The 24,996-nt window shown below is 47.9% G+C and overlaps 1 protein-coding gene across 3 annotated transcripts in view; it reads left to right on the top strand.

The window, feature by feature from the left end:
• The window catches only part of RALGAPA2 (Ral GTPase activating protein catalytic subunit alpha 2), a 72,790-nt gene that overhangs the window by 4,605 nt on the left and 43,189 nt on the right, over positions 1-24,996 (top strand). For 2 of the 3 annotated variants that reach the window (XM_033053656.1, XM_033053654.1), the window contains exons 4-31: positions 2,997-3,054; positions 4,002-4,045; positions 4,384-4,558; positions 4,923-5,038; positions 5,949-6,087; positions 6,421-6,620; positions 7,045-7,272; positions 7,480-7,653; positions 8,425-8,562; positions 8,648-8,796; positions 8,972-9,083; positions 9,293-9,530; positions 10,196-10,360; positions 11,157-11,297; positions 12,528-12,665; positions 13,166-13,248; positions 14,031-14,121; positions 14,297-14,476; positions 15,155-15,348; positions 15,477-15,575; positions 15,777-15,932; positions 22,131-22,259; positions 22,507-22,635; positions 23,296-23,354; positions 23,641-23,749; positions 23,991-24,101; positions 24,437-24,505; positions 24,643-24,780. In XM_033053656.1, the coding sequence (XP_032909547.1) occupies positions 2,997-3,054; positions 4,002-4,045; positions 4,384-4,558; positions 4,923-5,038; positions 5,949-6,087; positions 6,421-6,620; positions 7,045-7,272; positions 7,480-7,653; positions 8,425-8,562; positions 8,648-8,796; positions 8,972-9,083; positions 9,293-9,530; positions 10,196-10,360; positions 11,157-11,297; positions 12,528-12,665; positions 13,166-13,248; positions 14,031-14,121; positions 14,297-14,476; positions 15,155-15,348; positions 15,477-15,575; positions 15,777-15,932; positions 22,131-22,259; positions 22,507-22,635; positions 23,296-23,354; positions 23,641-23,749; positions 23,991-24,101; positions 24,437-24,505; positions 24,643-24,780 (3,762 nt within the window). The remainder of the gene's footprint in view (positions 1-2,996; positions 3,055-4,001; positions 4,046-4,383; positions 4,559-4,922; positions 5,039-5,948; positions 6,088-6,420; positions 6,621-7,044; positions 7,273-7,479; positions 7,654-8,424; positions 8,563-8,647; positions 8,797-8,971; positions 9,084-9,292; positions 9,531-10,195; positions 10,361-11,156; positions 11,298-12,527; positions 12,666-13,165; positions 13,249-14,030; positions 14,122-14,296; positions 14,477-15,154; positions 15,349-15,476; positions 15,576-15,776; positions 15,933-22,130; positions 22,260-22,506; positions 22,636-23,295; positions 23,355-23,640; positions 23,750-23,990; positions 24,102-24,436; positions 24,506-24,642; positions 24,781-24,996) is intronic. The other variant, XM_033053657.1, reaches the window with a different exon arrangement.

Genomic DNA, 24,996 nt, shown 5'->3' with positions numbered 1-24,996 from the left:
CTGGTTTTTCTTTCTTGGAGCATCAGGTGCTGATTCCTCTGACACTGTGGTTTTTAATATCCAGTGAAGTCAGAGCAGATTGGTGGGTTAGATACACGTAGATCAGTTTCTTCCCATTCTCTGTAGTTTTTCCTCATTAATTAAGGGCAGCCACATCTGTCGTGCTGATGGTGTCATGAAATGCATTCCACTGATCCGGCAGGTTCACTGGATGGAGTGTTTTGCACTCAGAATTTTTCACATGTAGGAAAGCTTCCCCAGGTCCGTGTTTTGTGTGGAGTTTGTGGTTCCTTGAGCCTGCTGCAGATGTGAAGGCTGAGTCACAGCAGAGTGTCACTCAGAGTGACAAAGGGGCTTTTTTGTTTATAACAGTAGAAGTGCTTATAGCTCTGCTTTTCTACACACAGAAAATTGCTTTTGGAGCCTTGCAGTTTGTTCTGCCTTAATTCCAGCAGCATTGCTGCTGTTCTGACAGCATTCTGTGGTAAATTGTAGCTATGTTTCACATATTTTACTTCAGAGATCTCGCTGTTCCTCGTTGTGCCTGGGGCACTGATAAGTGCCCTGTGTGCTTTGGGCAGGCATTTTCCCTCCACAAGTCACTGTAAATAATTTATTAATGCAATAAAAGGAGTATCCCTTCCTTGAGCCTGAGCTGCTGCAGGCACGCTGAGTCCATCAGCCTCTTGGCTCCTCTGTGAGCAGGAGATGGAAAATTTCTGGTTTGCTGCTGGTTTGATAGTTGAACACCCTGAAATCAGCAGCACAGGGATCTGGGAGAGCTCTCCTGCAGGCAGGATTCAAACAGGGGGGTGGGAACAATGGGCTTTTTTAAAAAAAGAGCAGTTTGGGGTAAGCAGAGCGAGCCTGTCAAAATACCTTGGTGGTTTTTATTTTGCCTCAGTAAAAGAGACACAGCTTTCAAAAAGCAGCATCCTGTGTAAACTGAGATTTAGACTGAACATTATTCCTAGTCATGCAGGAAGTCCAAACGAAAAGGAACTATGGATAATCAGTTAAAAGAAGTGACAGATACCCTGATGTGTTGATCAGTAGTAATACCTAATTTCTATTTCAAGTGTGCTATAATGGATTACCATATAGATGCAGCAAAGCACTGAGCATTAAACAGATCTATGTGTTTTCCGAAAAAGCAATATTATTTCGCTCTGTGGGGTTTCTTAAAATATTTCCTATTAGTGTGGTGTGAAACTAGGAACAAGATGTCAATAGGCAGCTGGGATTCACAGCAGTGTGGCTGGCAGCCTGGGCTGGAGGGGGAGAAACTGTGTTTATTCTATAGCAAGATATATTAAATATTCCTTGGGCTCCTGGTTTGGAGGTGCTGAAAGGGAGAACACAAGGGAACTGACTCAAGTCTCTGCGTTTCTGCTGTGTGAAAAGGCTTTGGGATATGGGAGCTTTTCTCAGGCAGGAACTTCTGTCCTTGCTGGTGGCTTGGACCCTTGGATTGTTTGGATTCAGCCGCCTGACCAGGGTGTTGGATTCTGTGTTTTGTAGAGATAAAAGAACAGTGAGGGTGTTGTTTTCTGCCCCAACCCCCCTGGTTTTGTGCAATTCAGCGTTTGGGCTTGGTTTTCCTGCTCCTTGTTGCGCTGTGCAGCAGCAGAGTTTGTTTTCCTGCTTTTCTCTGGATGCAGCCTCAAGTTTGCTGAGACTGGGATGTGAAAATTGTTACCAAATTTCTTTTTCAAAGGGGTGTTTATTGTGGAGCTGTGCACCTTTCCAGCCTGTGCAGCTCACACCTCGTCCCAGCTCGCTCTCTGGAAGGGAACTTTGGGATGCGTGGAGTTTTCTCCCTGCAGTGGGTTGTGTGACACCTGAGCCCAACCCAGTTTCAGCTGCTGGTTTGCCAGAGGGTTTTGTTTCCTGGAGCTTTTCCTGAGCTCCTGGGTGAGCTCAGGACTCCTTGCTGCCCCGTGCCAAGTTAAGCAATGATTAATTCCAGAGGCGTGGTGGGCTGCCAGTGTTTTAATGTTTAGGTGGATAACGCCAACTCTTTGTCCATGGATCCTGCACTCTGGGTGGCAGAAGCCTGGTGCTTAACTCACAGGTAAAGCCCCGGTGTGGGTCATGGCCTCATCCTTAGCCAGTCAGAGCCTTCATCCCAAGCATTCCTGCTGCCCACAGGCAGGGAGCTCGACCTCTGGACCCTCTACTCCTGGGGTCCTGCTGGGGAGGGAGCTGAGGGAGCGACACCGCCACAAAACACAGGGAATGTGGAGAGGACGTGCCTGCTTTGGATTTTTGTTCTGGTTAACCTTTCAGAAATGCTAGGTGCTGTGTGGTGGAGGTGTGGAGGAGGACCAGCCTGTCTGTGACCCGAGGTCTAGCTCCCTGTGTCCATGAACTTGTCGTCATGACCTCCATCCTCTGCTGCAGAGAAAGGAATGTTCAGTGTCCAAGCAGGCTGTTCTGAGTGTTGAATGGGATTTCTGGAGCCCTTTGTTGCCAAAAGCAGGAGGTGTGTCCTGCTCCAGGTCTGGGGCAGAGTGCTGCCTCTGCCACCCAGCTCCTGGCGTGTCCCGCAGTGCCAGCTGCTTCCTGGGCCGTGATGCTGTGGTTTTCCTGTGAGCTTCTGTGTGCAGAACACCCTCAGAGGGGTCACTGCTGCCCCAGTGACCTGCCATCCGTTTGCATCCTGCGTGTGGTGGTGCTGGGAGCTCAGGAAATCCATTCTGTTCGGTAATTGCGAGGAGCTCTGAGCGTCGGTCACTGACAGCGTCGTGTGATTCCATTCGATTTCCAAACAGAGGTGTTCAAATCCAGTTTCCCATTCAAATGCATCTCCCTAATTTCTTGTTTCAGTGGCTGGAAAGTTGTGAGGTGGAGACCCCTGGTCTATGCTACCAGTAGTTTAAAAACAAACTGTGTGTGTGCTCCCATCCCATTTGTGTGTGTTGTGTACCCACTCTCTGCATCCCCTGGTGAGCCAGTTTTATTATGGGAAATCTGACTGGTTTTGTTTCCTGCAGAAAATATTGCAGCTACTACCCGAGAGGATTTTTTATCGATGGCATTTTCGCAGTATAGGTAAGGAGAAAGTTTGAAACAAAAATATATTAACTTCTTGGTAGCTTTTTTGGATCAGTTTTTCTTTTGATGAGTGATGCATGAGTAGAGAGCAGCCTTGGATGACCAGGACACCTTGAAATGAGGTGGTTTAACCCCATAATTTCCTGCGAATCAAATGCCTTGGGTCCGTCACTGCTTTTCAAATTCTACCTCCACATGCCACCAGTGTGGCACCAAAGGGTTTTTATGCTGCTCATTCAAATTTTATGGGGAGGGATCTGTTCCTTCCAGGTGGGATTTCTTTGCTGGGGCTGGTTTGCAGCACTGTCTGCCCAGCTGCCATTTTTGTCATCGGAGCAAGGAATTGCTGCTGCAGAAGAACAATGAGCGGAAGTTAAAGGTCGAGGGAAGGGCTGTTGTCACATTTCCACTCAGCCCTGACAAAAACAAGAGGAGACATCTGCCTGGCCACTTTGTAATGGTTCAGCTGAACCAGTCCAGACCAAATTGGTTCCACTCAGTTGCTCTGTAACTGATGCTTTCTTTGTGTTTCTACTGAGTGGTCATAACTGGTGTAATTTTCTTATCTGTGTCCAAAAGATGATGTACAAAATTTGGCAGAGGGTTTATTTGTGCCTCTGCCTTGTGATTTCCTTTGGCTTAACGTTTGTGTGCATTTCCTGCATGTTAATGATTTCTAATTAATCCTGTGAAATGGTGAGATCCTGAGGGAAGGAGCCCATTTAAGGAATGTGTGTGATTCACAGATCTTACTGTTAATGAAAATAATGTGAGACACCTCACTGGAAAGATACATCACAGTTAATTTTGGGTGGTGGTGACTGCAGCCAGATTCAGCTGGGGGATTCCCCCCATAGTTATCTTAAAAAGGCTTTCATGGAATGTTTTTGAAAACGTTTCAGTGGGAAGTGTCTGACAGTGTCTGCTTAATTTTCCTGATCCAGGGTCGATTCTGAAGAAGCTTTTGCACACTGGAAATTCTCTCAAGGTATTGAGTTGATGTTTTTGTGTTTCTTTTCACTCTAATTCCTGTCAAGTGTGCTACTTTGCAGCTTTCCAATAGCAGTGTTTTCCTGATTGTTCCCCTTTTAATTGTAAACTTTATTACAATTTATTACTGTGATCCTCGATTATTTTGTGTTTTCAGTCATTTTGCTGCTCTGGTGACCTTTGTGAAGTTACCTGGAGAGGGTATTAATGGATGTTGGTTAACACCCAATGGTTTGAGCTTTCCCTGGCATCAGAGCTGGGATGATGTCAGTGCTGTGGATACCCTAGGTGTGTTACTGCCCTTACACCCTGTCTCACAGCCTCTCCCCCCTGCAGCTCAGGTGTGAAGGGATCCGGCTCTTCCTGCTGTGGCTGCAGGCCCTGCAGACCAACTGTGGCGAGGAGCAGGTGCTGCTGTTTGCCTGCCTGGTGCCTGGCTTCCCTCCTCTGCCTTCCTCCCGTGGTCCCTGCACGCTGGAGAGCCTGCTCAGCCCCCCGGCCACGCCCGACGGTGAGCCTGCTCCTTCTGGGTGTCCTTCTGGCTGTGCCTGGAGTTAATTCCCAGCTGGCAATGGCATGTCTACCTGCTGGGCTGGTGTAGCTCCTGTCCCTCTGAGCAGCTTTTTGTCTCTGGGGTGGTTTCAGTTCAGCATTTTACAGCTGTGGAGGTTTCCCCCTTGTTGGTCGCTGCTGGAGCCACCGGGAATCTGGTGCCATCCTCGCTGGGATGTGCCAGGACTTGGGGCATCCGAGCAGCTGCTGGGCTTGCACAGCTTGGTGGTGCCCTAATAGATGTTTTCAGATCAGTCTCCTACAGAAAATATCCTCTATTTTGCTGTTTTCATGTGTGCTATGCTTATATTGTTTGATTTTAGCCAAGATCTTCCCAGAAGAAATAACGCCACTCTTGCCAGCTGTGTCTGGAGAGAAAATTGCAGAGGACCAGACCTGCTATTTTCTGCAGCTCCTGCTAAAATATATGGTGATTCAGGTGAGGAGGATGGATGTTTGAAACTGTTCATGTTTGGAGGATGTGTCTGTGTGGAGCTGGTTTTGCCCTTCCCTGTTTTTGAATGGAAAATCATCCCAGAGGTGTTTCCTTGTGCTGATTTTGGTGAACTGAAGAAATTTGTCACACTGTTGTGATGAGAATTAATGGATCCTACCCAGACTTGCAGAATAACTGTTCTATGTGCTCGTGGTTGATTTTAGAAAATTGATGTGGGGTAAAGATTCAGTTTGTTCTCTTTGGACACATACCTAGATGAAAAGGAGTGTAAAGGACCACTGGAGGAAGAGATAAAGAGAGATGGCTTCTGTGATGTTTTTAAAAGGATGCAAGTAACATGTACATAAAATTTAATTAGAAGTAGATCAGATAAATCTGTACAGGAAATAAATTGAGATAATGTATATATTTAAAAAGTACAAATTAAGCAACATTTGAAATAAAGTGGAAGCTGTGCAGACAATGAACATTAAAGAGCCTTGTTATTAAAAAAAAAAGATAAATTATAATTAAATACTTTGAGATACACTTTCTGGTATGAAAAGGCAAGACCAAAATAATATTTGGAAAGGGTTTTGTCATCTTGAATAAATGCTTTATTTTAAAAAGTGGCTGTGTGAAATTATCAGCCTTTTCCACAGCACCCTTTGTTTTACATATCAGAGTCTCACAACACTTCAGTTAAAAACAAATTAAAAACAAAAGGTGTTTTTGGGGCTGCTCTGCTCTGCCTGTCCATCCCTCCTGCAGCTTGTCAAGCTGGTCTTGGGGCTGCTCTGCTGTTTCTTCCCTTGCTGTAGTGTAGTTGTTTATTTTTTTTGTGGGAGACAATTGCCAGTATAACTCATTGACTTAAAGCTTTTTGTTTTTCTCTCTTAACTCCGTGACAAAGGCTGCCAGCTTGGAGTGGAAGAACAAGGAGAACCAAGACACTGGGTTTAAGTTTCTCTTCACTTTGTTCAGGAAATACTATCTTCCCCACTTGTTCCCATCTTTTACCAAGCTGACCAACCTCTACAAACCTGTGCTGGGTGAGTAGTGGGACACTGTAGCAGGGCTGGTTCTTTGTTTCAGTTTTTACCTTTCCTTCTGCAGCCCTTCTCTCTTGCCCTCCTTAATTTTGAGCACTGCAGGTGATAACCCCAGGAAGGAGCTGGGCTGTTAGGTTCTCCTGAGGAACCATAAAGCTAGGGTGGAACACAAATAAAATTTTGCGGTTTTAAATTAGGTTTTTATTCGATAAAATGAAAGCAGTCAGTCATTGCATCTGTTACTCATTGGGTGATGTGTTCAGTGCATTTAGCCAGAGTTGGGAAGCTGTTACTGATTTCAGTTTGTTTCCCCCTTCCTTTTTGTCCCCCCAGACATCCCAGATATCAGGCCAAGGCCGGTGTACGTGACTGCAACACGGAACAATGAGAGCGTGTACTGCACAAAAATCCCCTACATGGCAGCCCGGGTGGTCTTCATCAAGTGGCTCGTCACCTTCTTCCTCGAAAAGAAGTACTTGACTGCTGTTCAGAACTCAAAAAATGGAGGAGAAATGCTCCCTAAAATTATTCAGGTGGGCTTCAAAGTTTGCCTTCCTTCTTGCATACCTGCTGTACCTCTCACTGGATCACAAAGAGATGCTACCCCACAGGGAATAAATGATGTAGCTGCTCCAGCTTTGGTAATTCACTAGAAGTATTTTTCCCCCCTCATAACTTTTGCATTACCATCTTCAGCAGTATTATATTTGGACTTTGGGAATTTACTCTGTAAACTGTCATACTTGGTGGTTCCATGGACCATTTCCCAGCGACATCAAAGGCTGCTTTGTTTTCCTCTCGGTTATAGCAGCTGTTTACAGTGAGACATGAGGGAAATATTCCATTTATAAACTGATGGCTGTGCTGTGCCTGCCAGGGGCTCTACCCCAGCTCCCCATGAGGGTCCCAGGGTGGTGGGTGCTGCAGCAGCCGACGATGGCAGTGCTGTGCCCGCAGACGGTCGCGGCGGGCGCGGAGAAGAGCGCGGAGCCGGAGGGCGGCGCGGCGCCGGCGGGCGAGCAGGAGCGTGGCCCCAGCAGCAGCAGCAGCCTGTGGGACAGGAGGCTCAGCAGCTGCAGCCTCTGCAGCGTGGAGGAGCAGCACCGAGGCGTCTACGAGATGGTGCAGGGCATCCTGCTCTCCACGCGCGGATACGTCAACTTCGTCAACGAGGTGTTCCGCCAGGTCACTGCCCTGGGTCTGGTGTGGCACACCCTGGGGGGCTGGCTGCTGGCAGAGCTGGGGCTCAGGGGGTCACTGGGCAGAGCTGGGGCTCGGGGGGTCACTGGGCAGAGCTGGGGCTCGGGGGGTCACTGGGCAGAGCTGGTGCTTGGTGGGGTCAACCACATCTGTGTCCTGCCTGGGGTGAAACCGGTGGATTTTCCGTTCCAGGCTTTTCTGCTGCCCCCTTCTGATATATCTGCCACACGGAAGGTGGTGAAGGTGTACCAGAAGTGGATCCTGCAGGAGAAGCCCGTGTTCATGGAGGAGCCAGACAAGAAGGAGGACAGCCAGGATGCTGTTATTCCCTTGGAAGACTCCCCAGTGCAAACAGACGGTAAACATGTATGGTATCCCTGTTCCTTATTTTGTCCACTGCAACTTGGGGCTTTTCACCTCACTCTGTAGAGGAGCAACAATTAAAATGTGTGGGGAGCAGGGGTTGAAAAATGCTTTGATTTAAGGACTCACTACTGAAATAGTTACTGAGTGGCACTTAGAGTGCAGCTGGTTTGAGACAGATCATTTGTGATTATTCCCTGCATGTGTAAATACGACAGCAGGAACTTCCTGCAAGAATCTGATGGGTTCTGCAGTGCTAAAATTGACTGTCTGCTGGCCTGGGGAACTGGTGGTGCTTAAAAAATTTTACAGTATTTATTAATTCATATATACTGGACCCCGTAATCTAGGAAATTTACTTGTAGATGTAGTTCCTGTGCATCTTTTAGTATCCTGTTTTGGAGCATCAGTAAAAACTCTTTGCTGTTGGCACCGTGACGCTTTAAAGGGAAGTTTTCTAGTCCTGAATAAGAGGTTTGATTGGTAAAACAGTGGGAATTGCGAGGCTTTTACTTTTTGTAGAGGCTTTATAGTTTTGCCAGACTTTAATCCAAGCATTACTATGATCAGTGATTATGGAGAGTAGTGTAAAATAGTTCAAGTAACAAAGCTTCTAAAACTTGCACGAGCCTTTGAGTTGCACGTTTGGAGATGAAGCAGTGACAGCCAGGAGCTCCCTGTGGGGATGGGTGTGTGCCAGGCCATCCCCTGGTTGTGCTGCAGCCTGGCCGTGTTTCCTCCATGCCCTGTGCCTAACCTGGCTGTGTTTGGCAGCTCTGCTCCGAGCCCTGCGGACACAAGCGCTCCTCCAGCTGGGGCAGGAGCTACTCCTTCACCAGCGCTGTCAGCAGGGGCTGCGTGCTGGAGGACGAGGACAGGGACGTCAAGGCTGGCGCTCAGGCGGCACTGCAGGTGAGGAAGAGGTTGAACTGAAGTGTTTTGTGGCGGGTCTCACCCCTTTTCATTGCTAACACACTGCAATGCCCGGCAATTCCAGGTGTTCCTGACAAACTCGGCGAACGTGTTCCTGCTGGAGCCGTGCACCGAGGTGCCCGTGCTGCTGAAGGAGCAGGTGGACGCTTGCAAGGCTGTGCTCAGCATCTTCAGGCGCATGATCATGGAGCTGTCCATGAACAGGAAGACCTGGTAAGGTTAACAGAGCATCATTTGGGAGAAAAAGTTGATACAGTCCACAGCCAGGCCAGCTGTTTTAAAAATGATGCATGAAGTCCGAAATGTGACTGCATTCTCAACAAACAAGGCTTTGCTGAGCTTTAATGAGCAGGTACAGCTAACAGAACACCTTTTGTGTTGCCATCAGGGAGCAGATGCTGCAGATCCTCCTCAGAATCACCGAAGCTGTGATGCAGAAGCCCAAGGAGAGCCAGGCAAAGGACACGTTTGCTCAGAGCATGGCGGGGCTGCTGTTCCGGGTGAGTGGCTGGGGCTACCTGCTCTGCTCGTGGGGAGCTGGGAAAACCACTTGTGAAGGAAGGATTTCTCATGTTTTACTAGTAATTATTTTGTGAACTGTTAGTTTTGCTCAGTTCCTCCGGGCTCTGTCACAAGCTGTGGTGGCGCAGGGATGTTTTCAGTGGTGTCTCCAAAGTGCGGGCTGTGCCTGAGCTGCCTGTTCCCCCAGACGCTGATCGTGGCCTGGATCAGAGCCAACCTGAGCGTGTACATCTCCCGGGAGCTGTGGGACGAGCTGCTCAGCGTGCTGTCCTCCCTGACCGACTGGGAGGAGCTCATCACCGAGTGGGCCAACATCATGGACTCGCTGACCGCCGTGCTGGCCAGGACCGTGTACGGCGTGGAGATGACAAACCTGCCCCTGGACAAGCTCAGCGAGCAGAAGGAGAAGAAGCAGAGAGGCAAAGGTTCGTCTCTGTGCCTCAGTGGTTGCGTGTCAAGCCAGTTAAACATTGAAGCTTGAGCCTGAAAGTTGATTTAATGTTAAACACTGCTTAATCTGGTGTAAGAACGTCTTTAATCCAGTGTGAACTTCTTGGTGTTGCCTGGAAAGGCTGAGCTGGAACAGAGACCAGGCAGAGCAAAAAGAGTAAAATAGGGATTTTATTGACTTACTAACACCCAATATGAAGTTCCAGAGTTACACACTAAGCAGCAGAGATTCTGAAAAATATAAAAGTTAAACCCCAAGGCATCACTGGGATTTGTGTGTTGCCATCCTTCACTGGGGAGGAGAGGTAGCTGAGGTCTGCACCTACAGTCAGGGGTTTTTTGGATAACAGGGATGAAATGTGGTTTCCTGTGCTGCTGGCTGGCATTGGCAACTCTGCAAAAATTCCTTTTCCTCTGTTTTTAGTAAAGTTTCTAATTTACAGTATTTTAGCTGCACTTGCAATGCCACCTTGAAATCGATGCACCTAGTTTGAAGTACCAGTTGGTTTTTATTAATAGTAAAAGTTAACCTGTGTTGTTTAAAGTATTAATATTTGCAGTGTCTGAGTCCATTTGTACTTCAGCAAAAACATGTGCCAAAGCATCCAGTGCCAGGAAATTTTGTGTTCTTTGTCCTAAGGTGGTGTTTTGGAGCCTCAGAAGACAGCTGTAGTAGGAAGATCTTTTTCATTAAGCTGGAAAAGTCACCCCGAAGTTGTGGAGCCCATGAGATTCAGAAGTGCCACAACCTCTGGGGCCCCAGGAGTGGAGAAGGCAAGGAACATTGTCCGTCAGAGAGCCACAGGTGAGAGCACAGCTGGGTGCTTTGGTGCCCAGACACTCACACTCGGGCTCAAACCTGCCAAAGGCAGCTCAGGAATTCACTGCCCCTGCAGAGAGCTTGTACATCCATGTCTGGATGCCTTGGCCGTGTGAATCACAGAGCCAGAGTGCTTTGGGAATTCTCTACACAGGCTTCTAACCACAGGGCACTGAGCTGGGAGTTAAACCTGTGCACGTCAGGGGTTTTTCTAGAGAGGCACATTGCTGTTTTTATTGGTTTCTAGGAAGGCATTTATTACTGTCAGGCAGATAACAGATACTGACACAACAGTTTCCTGGGAGCACAAGGTAAACCAGGTATTTAATAAATAGCATTATCCTTTCATGGTTGCTTTATGTGCTCTCTCTCTCGGCATGGTGAGGTTTTCCTCTCATGTTTATTTCTGGAAAGAGGAGAGCAGCAGGGAGAGTGGGGTGAGAAATGTTGGGTAATGACTGAGAGCCCAGACGTGGAGCAGGTCCTGGTTTGTTCAGGCATTTCAGCAGCCTGTCCCTGGGCTCTCTTTATTTCATGTCAGTGTGTTTGCAGTGCTGGTTTGTGGGGCAGAGTTCCGTGGAAAGCCCTGCACAGCTCCCTGCCTGCATCCCAGAGAGCTTCAGCAGTGGAGCCAGTCCAGTCTGAGATTTATTTCCACATTCAGAGAGGCCCTGGTTGTGCTCCAGGGAAGGATTCCCCAGGTTTTGTTGTGTTGTGACACTCAGCACTGCAGTGTTTCACTGTTCCTAACACAACTATTGCTCTATTTTTTCCCTGTAAGCTAAGCGAAGCCAGTCTATCAGCAACTGTGTCCATCTTTATGAGGCTTTGCCAGCCACTAAAAGTGTGCCTCTTCTGCTTCACACTGTGAGCTCTCTCTTCCCTGGTATCTCTTACACTTCTTGCTCTCACAGACTGTCAGGTACTGTACTTTAAAATCATCTTTGATATCAGTGTTCTTTGTATTTTTAAGCTGCTCTCTGTCTGTTCCCTTTCTGTCCGGTCGGTTCTTCTCACAATGTTTTCAGTGCTGCAAGCAAAATACTTTTGGTTCATGCTGATGGTAAAGACTGCCATCAATTGCAGCTAGAGCTATATTGCCTGGTAATTAAAGTAAGAATTCCCAGTTTTGCTTCCTGGGATGGATTTGTGGCTCCTGAGTCCTGCCCAGAGCCATTGCCTGCAGTGGCAAGGGAAGGGAGAGTTTTGTACGTGGTGCTTTGTGCCTGTGGGGATTCCTGCTCAGTGAAACACCTTTGGTGTGTTTTCATCTCAAGTGATCTTGGGGGGAATGCTGAGTTAGTGAATTGCATGGAATATTTTATTTTATTGCTTCCTGTAAGGCACTGAGGTCAGTGAATACCAGAAATGTTCGTTTCTGTGCACGTGCCTCCTGAGATAACTTTCTGAAATACCTGCAGTGTTTATTAAGTAGAAAAGCAGTATTAAAACTTGCACGCTGCTGGATGGAAACACTGGAGTGTTGCTGGTATTTTTGGTTTTTTTTTTCCCCCAAATGCTGAGAGAAATGCATTTCTAAAAGCCTGTGCTGCTCCACAATCTTGAGAGTTCCTGTTGCTCCTTCCCCAGCACATCACTTTAATTTCTGTTTGGCATTTCCATGCCTCTCTCTCCTCCTTTTGTTTCTCATTTGCAGTTACAGCCAAACCAAAAGCTGCCTGGTTGGGTTTGTCCTCACAGGCTAAACCCAAGTTACACATAGCTCAGAGCTTTTTTTGACTCTGGGTTTTTGCCTTTGTTCCTCCTCCCCTCTTTCTGGAGGCACTCAGGGGGTGCAGCCACCTTCTCCCCACACTGCCTTTAAGGGAGTGCTGTTGCCTCTGCTCTGTTCTTTCTGTCTCCAGAATGAACAGGGACCAGCTGGGCTCTCCAGCATTGAAAACCCAGCTGTGTTCTCCTTTTTGTGAACTCCCAAAATCACTTCTCTCCTTTTCTAGACCTTTTACACTGCTCGTGCATCTCTCTCTAAACTTTACTGTTTTTTTAAGGCTATTTTATAGAACTTAAGATTTACCTTGGGAATTTTAAACATTTGCAAGGGTCAATTTTTAATAGAGCTTTTTTAGGTAAGGAGTTCACAGATGTACACAGGAGCTCCTGCAAATGCTTTTTGTTGTAATTAAATCAACAGAAGTTGAAGAATCCCAACAGCTGGAAAATTCAGAAGGAACAGAATCTGCAGGCCCATTTGCAGACCAGGAGCAGCAGCTAACTCGAAGCAGCAGCACTTCAGATATTGCAGATCAGATTCCCTCTGATTTTTTTCAAGGTAATTTTAATAAAATACAGCAAGGAAAAGTGTTGACACTTGTTTAGCCTCACAAATGCTGCTCTTACTTTGGTTTCCAGCTCTCCTCTAAAATGTTTTTTTATCTCATTTTCTTTGTCACTGCATAGTTGGTAAGTTTTTGAAAGAACTTTTTTCAAGAAGTTTGAGACCATGAATGCAGGATGTGATCTTTTGTAAAGCAGGGAGGCCAAAAATGCAACCTACATGTGTGTGCATTTTGTGTGTAACTCTTTGACTTTTTTCCCACCCAACTTGCACTTGAATTTTGTGTATTCAAGCTGCAGTTGGAGTTCAGTTCCTCTCCTGTGTGTTGTGCTTCTGAAGGATTTTTCAGAGCACCTGGTATCCCGCTGAAGTGTTGTATCACCCTTAATGATAAATATGAGACATGCAAACGTGGCTGGAGTTTGTGTGAGACTCGCTGTGTGTTTTGGTCCCACAGATGTTTATAGTTCTTGTTTCCTTTCTGGAACTTCTAGGTAAAAAGGCTGGAAATTCAACTTCAGACTCCAAGTCCGTCCAGGAAATCAAGGGATATGCAAAGGAGCTTGAAGCTGAGCAAGTAAGGCAAACCCAGAAGTAATTTCTGATAAGATCCAAGCAGTGTTTTCTTTCCAGCTGCTTTTTAGAAACTCTAGGAGGTGAAAGTGTGAGAAGTGATTAATCCCTTAATTTCTGGTGTGGAATGTGGAGGTGAGCTGTAGCAGGTTATTGTCCTGCTGGGTGTGATCGGTTTGTGTCTCCTGCTCTCGTCAGCTGCTTCTGCAGGTGCGTGTCTGTTCTCGCCTTACACAAGGCTTTGGTGCTTTTCTGAAATATTAAACATCAACAAGGAGTTTGTAACTTTTAGAAGATAAATAATTCATGGCTATTACAGAGCCCCCAGTACACTGGGATAAATGTTTGATGGCTTAAAGCACCGATGAAAATGCTTCAGCGCAGCTCTTCTCGCCAGCCGTGCGTGGCAGATGTTAGTGTGAGCTGGCGTTGGCTGGGGCAAACTTCATACATTTTTAATGGCAACTTTTGAGTGAGCAGTCAAAACAATAAATGACTCAGCCTGATCATCTCTCTGAAATGTGAAGGCTGAAAGGGTTTGGGTTTTTTAATACCTTGAATTATTTCAGATGTGTTTGAAAAACATAGGGTAAACATCCTGCCTGTTGGTGTGAGAGTGAGGTTGGGGAAGGGATGGGGAGCCTGATGTTTTCCTAAGGACACTGACAAACACTGGGGTAGTCTGAATACTCATGAGAATGTCTTGAGCAGGTCCTGGTTAGTGCCTAATGGCTGTGCAGCTTGCTGGAGCGGGGTGCAGTGCTCAGAGCTGTTTTTTCTCTGCAGGTGCTGATGCGCAGGAGCAGCAGCACAGCCGAGCTGGATCTGAGGGCAGACCTGCAGCAGTCACACGGGTGCTACAGGGAGAGGGAGAAAAGTGAGTGTCCCCAGAGCCTTTTGGACAAGGGCAGCACCTGCAGTCAGTGCTGTGATTTCGTTGTGGGCAGTGAGACACCTCTCTGGGGCACTCAGCTGGGGTGCTCTGCAGGTGTGTGCAGATGTGTCCAGCTGTGCCCAGGGCCGTGCTGTGAGCAGGGCTGTGCTGTTTGCAGGTGAGAGCCTGAGCAGTGACGCCTCCCTGGGCTGTGCAGCTGACGTGGACATCGCTCTGGTGGCCTGGCAGGGGGCTGAGGATGACCCCGAGGCCGCGGTGGCCGCAGGGACGGGCGGGGATCCCACGGCACCGCGCTGGCTCCAACTCAGCCCTTCCCAGGAGCCTGCCAACCTCACAGGTACCCTGGGCACCACCCCACCCAAAGGGGCTTTGGAATGCTACAGCACAGAAAGAGGAAAAAAGTCCCCAAAGTTGTTTTTTAAATGTATTCGAACATAAAAGCATCTAAAATGCTTTTATTTCACTAACCTCAGAGGACATGAGTTTTTTCCTTCTGCCTGTGTAGAGGTTTCTTCCCTGCAAGCTCCCTGCATGCCTGTGCTGCTGCCTGGGACAGGATAGCAGCTGCCAGCTCTTGGCATTAAAATGTGCACTTCAGTGTGGGTTAAAAACATAAATCCCATTACCCTGACAGGCTTCTTCAGCCCTGCTCTCCGTGCACTCTGCTCTCTCAGGAGCTGCTCCCTGTGAGTGGTGATGCCTGAGCACATTTCTCAAGACTCTTCAGCCATTGATTTTTATTCCTTTGTCCAGTTGCATTGCCGGGTCTTGCTACCCTGTGTGATCTGAAAAAAAAAAAAAAAAAAAAGAGGAATGACTTCTATAAATATAGCAATATTGCCCATAAGAGCCAGTTATTGATCGAGCAGCTCCAGCAATGAAAGGGAGATGTGGGGGAGAGAACTCTAGTGGGATGGGAGATGGTTAGGGAAGAGTGAGGACCAGATTTTGTAGACCCAGTTCGTGCTCAGGCTGCATTTCTAACCTGTGGGAATGCAACATTTTAAATTTGCAGACAGCAGTGAGTTCCTGGCTGACGACTGCAGTATAATTGCTGGTGGGAGCCTTATTGGTTGGCATCCCGATTCTGCTGCCGTGCTGTGGAGGAGGATCCTGGGCATTCTTGGAGATGTGAACAACATACAGTCACCCAAGATCCATGCAAAAGTTTTTGGCTACCTTTATGAGCTGTGGTATAAACTTGCAAAGGTGCGTGGTGCTTACAGCTGATGAGAATGGCACATTTCTTCTGAATGTAAATGAAGTAAAATAAAGTAAAATTGAAACATTAGAAAAAGATATTGCTTCTATTAACCCTCTTCTTTAAACACCATCAGATCCGGGACAACCTCGCCATCAGTGTGGACAACCAGTCAACTCCTTCTCCTCCCGTCCTCATCCCTCCCCTCAGGATATTTGCATCGTGGCTGTTCAAGGTCAGTTCTGACATTCTCACACAGGACTATTTTCTCCTGTATCAGACCATGCATTTAGTTGCCTCATTTTTAGCTTTTCCCATCACGCTGACCCGGACAGCGGGTGCCCTCCAAAGGCTCTTTGGAGTTACTGTGGGATGCCTGGCGTGGGCTGGCAGGTGGGGAAGGCAGGGAATGATGCAGGATTTGCTGCTGTTGCAGGCAGCCACGCTGCCCAGCGAGTACAAGGAGGGGAAGCTGCAGGCGTTCCGGCTGCTCTGCGCCATGATGAGCCGGCGCCAGGACCTGCTGCCCAACTCCGACTTCCTGGTGCACTTCTACTTCGTGCTGCGCCTGGGGCTCACCAGCGAGGACCAGGTACGAGCTGGGCTCCCTGTGCCACTGCTGTGGTGGCACAAGGGGCTGCCAGACCTGCTGTGGTGGCACAAGGGGCTGCCAGACCTGCTGCTGTGGCACTGACACTGCTCCGGGTCTCCCCGTGCTGGGCTGGGATAACGCGCTCAGTGCAGACAGGTTGGATTGTTTCTGAGATGGAAGAGGGAAAGGAGGAACTGTTACCAGGCTCTTGACCCTCGGTTTCCCTCCTGAAAAGTCAGAGCTTTTGGAAAACACTCCTTTTAAATAGGTAAGAATAGAGAGTCAGGGGTTTTCTCCTGGAAAATCCTGCACATCACTCCAGGATTCCCCAGGTATTTGCAGCCCCACACTGCCCATCCCTCTGTGTTTCCCCTGGATATTTTGCAGCCCCACATGCCCATCCCTCAGTGCTTTCCCCTGGATGTTTTGCAGGCTGCTGCTGCTCTTTGTTCTTGCTCCCCACTGTGGTGGCTGTGGCCTCTTGGTGGCACACTTGCCCACAGGTTTGCTGGTGTGTGTGCTCCTCCTCAGCTGTGGAACCGGGTGAGGTGTTAACTTGGAGCATGGCATGGATGGGAAGCAGGATCCCTGTTCCTGCTCCTGTATTTCCAGGGCCATTGGCTCCAAGGTGCTTGCTGGGTGCTCAGAGAGTGGGAGCCTTTCTGTCAGAGAGGATGTGGAGTCACAGGGTCACTGCTAAGGGATCCTAGCATGCTTTTCAGGATTTCAGAAATAAAATGTGAACTTGGGGGTGGCCTTTTCAGCACAGATTGAGTTTGTCTGCTAAGCACAGGCATAAATTTCTGCCTTGTAAGGGTAGGAGGTGTCTCCTGGAGGAATTTTCCTCCTGTGCGGATCACTAATGGGACTTTTAGCAGAAGGACAGTCCAGCTCCAGGCAATCACTGTGACTACTTCAAATATTTAAAAGTATTGCAGTCAGGATCCTCTTTGACCTGAATAGTTTTCAATATTTTGGTTTGCGTGACAAATGTTTTCTTGAGCTGTATTTCCCTTTTCCCTCCCCACTCTCAAGGATGTGAGAATAGCAAGGTGCTGCTGTGTTGTGTGGCTAGAAAAACACAATCTAGTATTGCGTGTGCTATAAAGGAGCACAGTGTCACTCCCAGCTTTGCAGCCCTCTCTCAGGGGTGCACAAAAGAGCAGTGTGAGTGGATTTTCTCGGAGGCTCCCAGCCCGGGGTGCAGCAATTAGCTCGGCAGAGGAGACAGCGGGGTAATGAGCTGCAGCTAATTTGTCCGTGTGGAAGTGTCTAACAACAAACATCCCTGGAGGAGTGAACAATTCTGTGCAAGGATTGCATCACCCCTCCAGGTGGGCACGGGAGGAGCCCGGGGTCAGGGCTGAGCGAGCACCGAGTCTGACACTGCAAGGCACAGATTTCACAAACACCTGAACCAGGAAAAGAAATGTGTTTTATCAGTGCTGTTTTATTGCTGCTGCTGGCTGCTTGCTGTAACAGCACTTTCTGCTTCATTCACCTGAAAAAGTCAATGAGCATCTCCTTGCTCCACAGCTTCCTCCTTTTTGTTGGGTTGCTAAAGTACCAAAACACAGCCCCAAAGAGCTACAAACGCTTCAAAGGAGTATTCAAGAGCTGAAGAATCCCAATTATGCCAACAGTTGATTTTCTGAGAAGTGTTGTTTTTTAGCCAGCCTCACCCTATTAGAGTTTCTGTGCCTGGTGTCACCTGTCCCCAAGGCTGAGGTGTCACCTGCAAAGGAAGGAGACTCTGCTGGTGGCTTCTTCAGTGCAGCGATCCGAGGAGCAGACCAGACTTTAAATATGGAATAAGAGGGGAATCTCTGCAGTCCAGCCGGGCTGGCAGATGTCCTGGGTGATTAAATGTCAGCACAAGCAGCAGGCCTGCCCTGGAGCACAGCCTGGCTGCAGCCAGGGCACTCTGCAGCTTTGTTTCAGCTCAGTTCCCTCCAGCAGTGCGAGGATGCCGTGGGTGGGAGTGCTGAGGTGCCAGTGCCCCTTGTCCAAGGCTCTTTATTTGTTCCAAAGGCCCTGCAGGTGATGTTAGAAAGGAAACTGCAGCAGCTCTGAACTTCTGTACAAACACCCACTGGAGCTCTCTGTGTGGGAAATGGCTGATTTGTAATAGGAAACATTTTTCAGCAGAGGAGTCATTAATTACCTGTTTGTATGAGCATTGGTCTTGTGGGTTTTGCATCTTTCTGCCCAGTTGTCCCTCAGCAGCCCTGTCAAGGTACAATGAATGAGCACAATGAATTTTGTCCCCTGTGGAATGGGTGCTTCGTGCCTGGGTTTCTGCCTGGTGCTGTTGTACAGGCACCATCGTGCCATTTAGATTCTTTCCCAGACTGCCATTTAAAAGGAAATAACCTTAATGTAGTCTATTAAGGCTTAGATTCCCCTGTTTTAGCTTCTCAAGACTCCTTTCCGACGGCTGCCATGATTTTCTCCCTCTTTTAATCCACCCCTTATCTCATTTTCTGTAGAAAATTTGCCTGTGTGCTCCCATTATGTGCTTTGAGTGCTTTGAGAAAGTGTTAACAGACAGCACACGTTTCCAGTAGGGACAAACAAAAGTCCAAATGCCAGGGTCTCACAGGAACTCTCACATCCCCCTGTGCTCGCCCAGAGAGAGCTGAGTGGGAAGTGCTGGGGAAAAAGAGCTGCAAGATTGGCTGGAGGCAAGGGGGAGCCAGGTCCTGCCAGCTGCAGGAGCTGTGCACTCGGGGCTGATGTGCGTGAGTTTTGTTCTTTGCTGTTTGTTTTGCCATTCCTAAGCTGCCCCCATCCCACCCAAATTCTGGTTTTGTGGTGGGTGTTGTGTCTGCCAGGGCTTGGGGGACATGTGTGGAGGGACACAAAGCCACCCCCATAATCCAGGCAGTGCCATGGCACCCACACCTTTGTCCCTGTATCCACTGCCAGCTCAGGGAGTGTGCCCAAACCAAAATATTTATTCCAGTCCTTTATCCCAGTGCTCTCCCCACTTGTGAAAATATCAGACGTGCTCCAAAATGGGAGAAATTAAAAAAACTCCCTTGGTTGTATTCCAACCTCAAGGGGCTTGGGTTATAAATTGTAACTTGGGGTAAGGTTTTGCCTGGCACCTTGAAATGGAACTTTCTGATAAATTAATCCTGGGCCTCCTGAGCTTGTCAGAATACTTCGTAAATTTGTGTTGCAACCTGATTTTTGACAAGTTAACTCTTACCTAAAATCTCATGACAGGTAGGAAAAGTGGGCATAAGTAGCTGGGAGCATTTGTTCCTTTAAAGCAGGAAAGGAAAAGGGAAGTCTCAGGTCTTGTGTGGATGAGCAATCTTTCCTGTGCCGTGGATGTGAGCTGTGGGTGAGGAACAGAGCGAACTTGCAGTGAGAAATCCGTGCTGTTCCTGCCAGGGGACAATGGAAACGTGAGGAAGGCAGCTGGCAGGCTATTTGGTTACACCTGTAATCTGCCAGAGCTCCAGCAAAAATTAGGTGAAGAATATTTTTGCAATTGACCTTCCAGTGAACTTGCATAAATTTATTTCGCTTGCTCGGTGGATGTTTACAGCCTTGTAATTTGAATGGCTAGCTTAACCTATAGTGAAATATGATGCTGTTTATAGGGTTAATGCGTTTGAGAAGGACATTGCCCCCTCCTCTCCCCTCTTCCCCAGCTTTTACACCACAGAGCATCGTTCTGAATTGAAATAGTCCATAATGGTCCTTTTTTTCACTTTTCTTTAACAACATGAACACTAAATTATAGCTGTGCAATTATGTAAACAATGGAAATGCTTCCAGAATGAATACTTCCTTTTAAATTTTCATTTCGTGTAATTGCCGAAAGGTTTGGAGCCATAATAAACCAAAATTATTTTACACATTTATCGTTCTAAAGGTCAATTATGAAAGAAGTAAAGCAACAACACTGTGCAGAATGAGTAAACCAATTTCCACGGCCATCACCATATGTTTTTCTTATGGCTTGTGTTTTCCAGTTGCTGTGTACATAGCATTCAATTAAAGTGATTCATTGCCCAGGCCGGGAGCTGCTGCCCGGAGTTTACGTTGCAGGGAGGGAAGGAAGCCGGGCTGTGTTTGAATTCCCTGATTTTGCCCTATCACTGATAGCACAGATGTCCTGACTCCCCAGCCTCTGTGTGCTGATAAGCGCCCCAGATTGCTGCGAGCCCGGAGAAGTGAGAAGTCACTGCCCACTCCATGCTCCATCAAATCTTGGTTTGCAGCTTCTTCTTGCAGTGTGGTCTCTAGTGGTAATCAATAATTTTTGTTTTCTTGCTGTCATAACTTTGCCAGGCAAGCAGTGGTGGCCGAAATAAAGTCTCTGGGTGTCAGTCCCATAGATACCATCTGGCCTGGGTAGATAAAACTGGCAGAAATCAAAAAGTTCTGGTCTTGTAGGTAGGCAGCATTGATAAATCAAAGGCAGGAGGTCTGATTTTGCAAAATCAATCAGGCTATTGGAAAGGCTTATTTTACACACTTATAGTAGATATATATTATTTAGAAACATAATATTCATAACAGGGGATTTGACACAGATTTTCCTCCATCAAGGGTCCATGTTTCACTTTGGATCTTTGTATTTTGGTCGATATAAACCCCAACACTTTTATGATTCACACGAATCCTTTATCAATTTTCAGTTTCTCGCTGTGGAAAAGGATTTATTTCTCATTGATGCTATTTTTGCACCTGGTGACTGGCAGTGGATCCCTGCAGCCCCGTGGACTTTGGAGCGAGCAGTGGCACGCTGGCGTGTGCCAGGAGCTGGTTGGTGGCCCCTGTGTCCCCCACGGGCGCTGGTGCTGGCAGATGGGGCGAGCGCCGCGGTTGTTTGCCGCAGCCAGGTCAGCCCGGGCTGGTTTATCGTGGCACATGTCAGCAGCAGGCTGCTCCCATCTGCTGCCCAGCCCAGCCTTACCTGGCCGTGCCCCGCAGGTGTGCCATGCCGTGCCGGGCTGGCACGGAGCGTTAATCAGCCCTTAATTAGAACAAGGTGGGCGCTTTGTTCCGCGCCGACCCAGAGTTTACCCCGCTTTATGAGCGCCTGCGTCCATCTGCTCTGCTTCCCAGTGTTTGCACTGACCCATATTGACTCGGAGTGTATCAAAGGAAGTGATTAAAACAAGTTTGAACATTAACTTGAGTGGCGTTGCGGCTTATTCAGGAAAGTGAAAGCATTATCTGCTACTGTGTTAGAAACGAATCCTGTTTATTTGAATGTTATTCCATGGATGCTGGTGTTGCAGGCACTCTCTGGAACACTAAGTGGGAGCTGTCAGGTGTTCAGCAGGGCTTTGGCAAAACTGAGGTGATGTTAAAGCATCTCTTCATGTAGAGAAAATTTGTCAGCTTAGCTTCTGCTGCAGAGATTGAGCACGTGGACACGTTCTGGGGGTCTCTAGTTCAGGTTGGCTTTGGCACATCATGAAACCAGTAAGGATGGACGGGGGAAAGAGCTTTCCTTTGCAACTTTTCAAAATTTTATTGAATGGAAAATAATCATCTGCTCAGTGTAGAAATAGCTTGATGTAACTCTTCAGCAAATAGTGTTGCAGGTAAAGGATTATATAGATTTTGTGCCTAATTTTAAACCTGCTGAAAACTTGCAGGGGAAGAAATCTTAACTCAAACACAGGAACTTTGCACTGGTTTGGAGGGACTGTGAAGGCTTGGAACGTGGAAGGATTAAAGATGAAATGCTCTATGTACTCTGCACCACAGGGTGATGGTGAGCAAAGCTGGGGCTGCTGCTCTGTTCCTCCAGGGCACAGGGAGCAGCCCTGTTCCTGTGGCATGGAATTCGAGAGGTTTGAGGAGCTCACTCCTCTGGACTGCTGCAGTGCTTCATCTTAAATCCATCCAATGTTTGAATCCTGAATCCAAAGTCTTGTTGTGCTTACGCATGGAGAGACATGAACAGCACTGTGGGATTTGAGCAGGAGTTTAGGGGTACAAGTGTTACCAAAATACCAAGTACTTTTTGGCTGCTGGAAGGTGGTGATGATGTGGAGGTCAGAGCTGTGGGAATCTGCACCTTGATTGGTGTGGGGCTACAGAACCTCCAAGTGGAATCTCCTTGAACCTCCAAGTGGAATCTCAAACCTCCAAGTGGAATCTCCTCCAGCTCTGCCTTTTGCTTTTGGATTTCCTGGCTGTTCTGACAGGTGCCTTCCCTTGCAGGACATCCTGAACACGGTGATAAAGCACTGCCCTCCGTGGTTCTTCTTCCTGGGGCTGCCTGGCTTCACGATGCTGATCGGGGACTTCCTGGGGGCGGCGGCGCGCGTGCTGAGCGCGGACACGCCGGAGGTGAGCGCGGGCCCTGGGGGAGAGCCCTGGGCTGGTTGTCACTTTGGGGAATGAGGGGAAGTGTTCAGGATGTGGGGTGTGCTCAGGAGTGGGGCCAGGCATCAGTGGAGGGGCAGCTCAGCCTCACCAGGGGAGCAGTGAGCACTGGCCTTGGAGCTGGAGCCATCTCCCCATGTGGAGGGCTTTCAGTGAATATTTCAGTGAATATTTTTGTAGTGACTATTTCTGCCTGCTTGCCCCTCACCAGGCTCCCCGCTCCGAAGCTCACACCATCCTTGGAGCCCTTGTGTGCTTTCCAAACACCTACCAAGGAATCCCACAGCTGGGACCCATCTCAGAGGCTGGTGAGAGCATCACAGGAGCGGCAGATGTCAAGGTAAAGCCACATTTATTGTAGATCTTTAGATACCCTAACCTGGTTTCACTGTGCAGTGACTTCATTCCTCCCCAAATGGTTGCCCTCACAGAAGCCTCTGTTGCTTTTGATAGACTTGAGGCCCTGCAGTGATCCACTGCTCAAAATTAGGGGTGACTGGGGAGGAATCTCTGAGTTCCTCACGTGGCCTGAGCAGGCAGGACCAGAGAGGATGCAGAAATCTCTTCACATGCTTGGCTCCTGCTCTTGCTTCTTCACCAGGCCTTGGAGAGTCACTGGAGGTGTCTTACTTCTAAAATTAAAAAAAAAGCTCCACTACATTTTTCATAACACTTTTGGGTTAGAGCCTGCATGCTGCAGTTTGTGTGGAGTGACCACCACTAGTTGTTTGCAGCTGCCCCTTGACACTGTAAACGAATTGATTTCCTCTCTCTGCCTCTTACATGAGTTGTAAGCTGATTTGATTTGTCCACGAGGGCCTGTATGTTTGGGTTGTAATTGGTGTTTCTCCCTTGACAAAATACAATTGGCATGAGGTAGAGATGCTTTAGCAACAGAGGGAGAATTAAAGTGACTTCACCTGTAACTATGTCAAAATTAAACAGCTTTAAAGTAGATGTGTGAAAAAGATGCTTATTCTAATTTATTTTGTTATTTTAGTGTTGCCTCATAAATATTTTGTTGAAGAATGCTGCAGAGGAGCCAAGTGAAGCTGCAAGGTAAAATACTGAGTAAGAGAAATGGGAAAATATCATGGAATTGGTTAGCTTGGAAAAGACCTTTAACATGATTGAGTCCAACCATTTATGACTTGGAAGAGTCTTTCTTGCTGCTGCCTTGTGGTTTGCTCCTGTGAAGTTGAGCCTTACTCTGCACCATGAAGGTGCTGGCCTGTCGTGTTGGAGGGGAAAGAGAGATCTCACCTTTGTGTGGTTTTTTTCCTTTTTTTCCTCCCTAAATATTCCTCTGAATCTCCTGAGCAGCTCCCTTTTCCTCCTCCCCAAGGTGCATAGCCATCTGTGGCCTGGGCGTGTGGATCTGCGAGGAGCTCACGCAGAGCACGAGCCACCCCCACGTGAAGAAAGCCATCAATGTCATAGGTGTGACACTGAAGGTATTGCTGTGGCAGGCTCTGATCCACCTGCTGGGGGGGAAAAAAGGCCATTTGCACCTTGCAGATGGTCACTGGTGTCTGCTGCTGTGGGGTCCTGCACAGGAGATCACAGTGTCCCAGTGCTGGGATTTCACACCACTGACTGTTTATTGTTGGCAAAATAATGGAATGTAGAAAAGCTGAATGCAGTGTGTTGTATCTGGATGCTTTATTTGGCTTTTAATCATGTTTTTTCTTCCAGTTTTCCAACAAGCTGGTGGCTCAGGTCGCCTGTGATGTCCTTCAGCTGCTGGTGTCCTACTGGCAGAAGCTTGAGGAGTACGAATCCTCCCTGTGCCGGAAAATTACCGAAGTACGTCAGGTTCTTTAAAATGCCTGTGTGGAAACTGTATGCAAAGTTCTCTTAATCCCTTCCTTGGGCTGCTGTGATTTTGTGTATTTGACCTCTCCTATTTTTTATTGTTAGGGATGTACTTGCTACACTCCCTGGACCAGTGCAGGTCCCTCGTTTGTAGTGACTTGTTTGCAAAGTGCTCAGTGAAAGTTTTCATTCCCTTGGGCATTGATTGGAACAGGCAGTTGGATGTTTCTGGAACTTAACGTGCTCCATGCCCTGTGCAGTGAGGGTCTGTCTCTGCAGGGCAGGAAGCTGAGTGCCTGTCTGACACTGGATTTGTTTGGCTGCAGATCCTGGTGGCCACCATCGCCTTTCTTCTGCCCGGTGCCGAACACTCCTCCCTGGAGGCAGATAAGAAGGTGTGTGGCTGCAAAGAGCTTTCCCCACTCTTTGTGCTCTTTAGGGGGGGTTTAAATGAGGTTGCTCCAGACCAGAGTCGAATTTTAAAGTCTGGGTGAATTTAATAGAATGCTCCTAACCCTGTGTTCTTGTTCAGTTCATCGTTTCGCTGCTCCTTTGCTTGCTGGACTGGTGCATGGCACTGCCCATGAAAATGCTGCTGGAGCCCATGTCTACTGGTGCTGTGGAGGATCAACATGCGTCCAGAGCTCCTTTGCTGGATTACATTTACAGGGTGAGTAGGGGGAAGGAAGGTGATTTGCCCTGCCTGGCTGTTAAAGGTGCCTTTCACAACCCAGAGGGTACAGAGGCAACTTTGTCAAGCACTAGAAAAATCATGTTGTCCAGGTGAGAAGTTACAAATGCAAAGTGTTAGGAAGATAAGATTAGAAATGTACAACAGACAGGGGATGGTGAAAACAAAGGTAAAACGCTTAAAACAACGAGCTGG

Source organism: Catharus ustulatus, chromosome 3, assembly GCF_009819885.2.
Source record: "Catharus ustulatus isolate bCatUst1 chromosome 3, bCatUst1.pri.v2, whole genome shotgun sequence".
In the NCBI taxonomy this organism is placed as follows: domain Eukaryota; kingdom Metazoa; phylum Chordata; class Aves; order Passeriformes; family Turdidae; genus Catharus; species Catharus ustulatus.
Note: the sequence above shows the minus strand (reverse complement) of the source record. Positions and strands in the feature narration are given on the sequence as shown.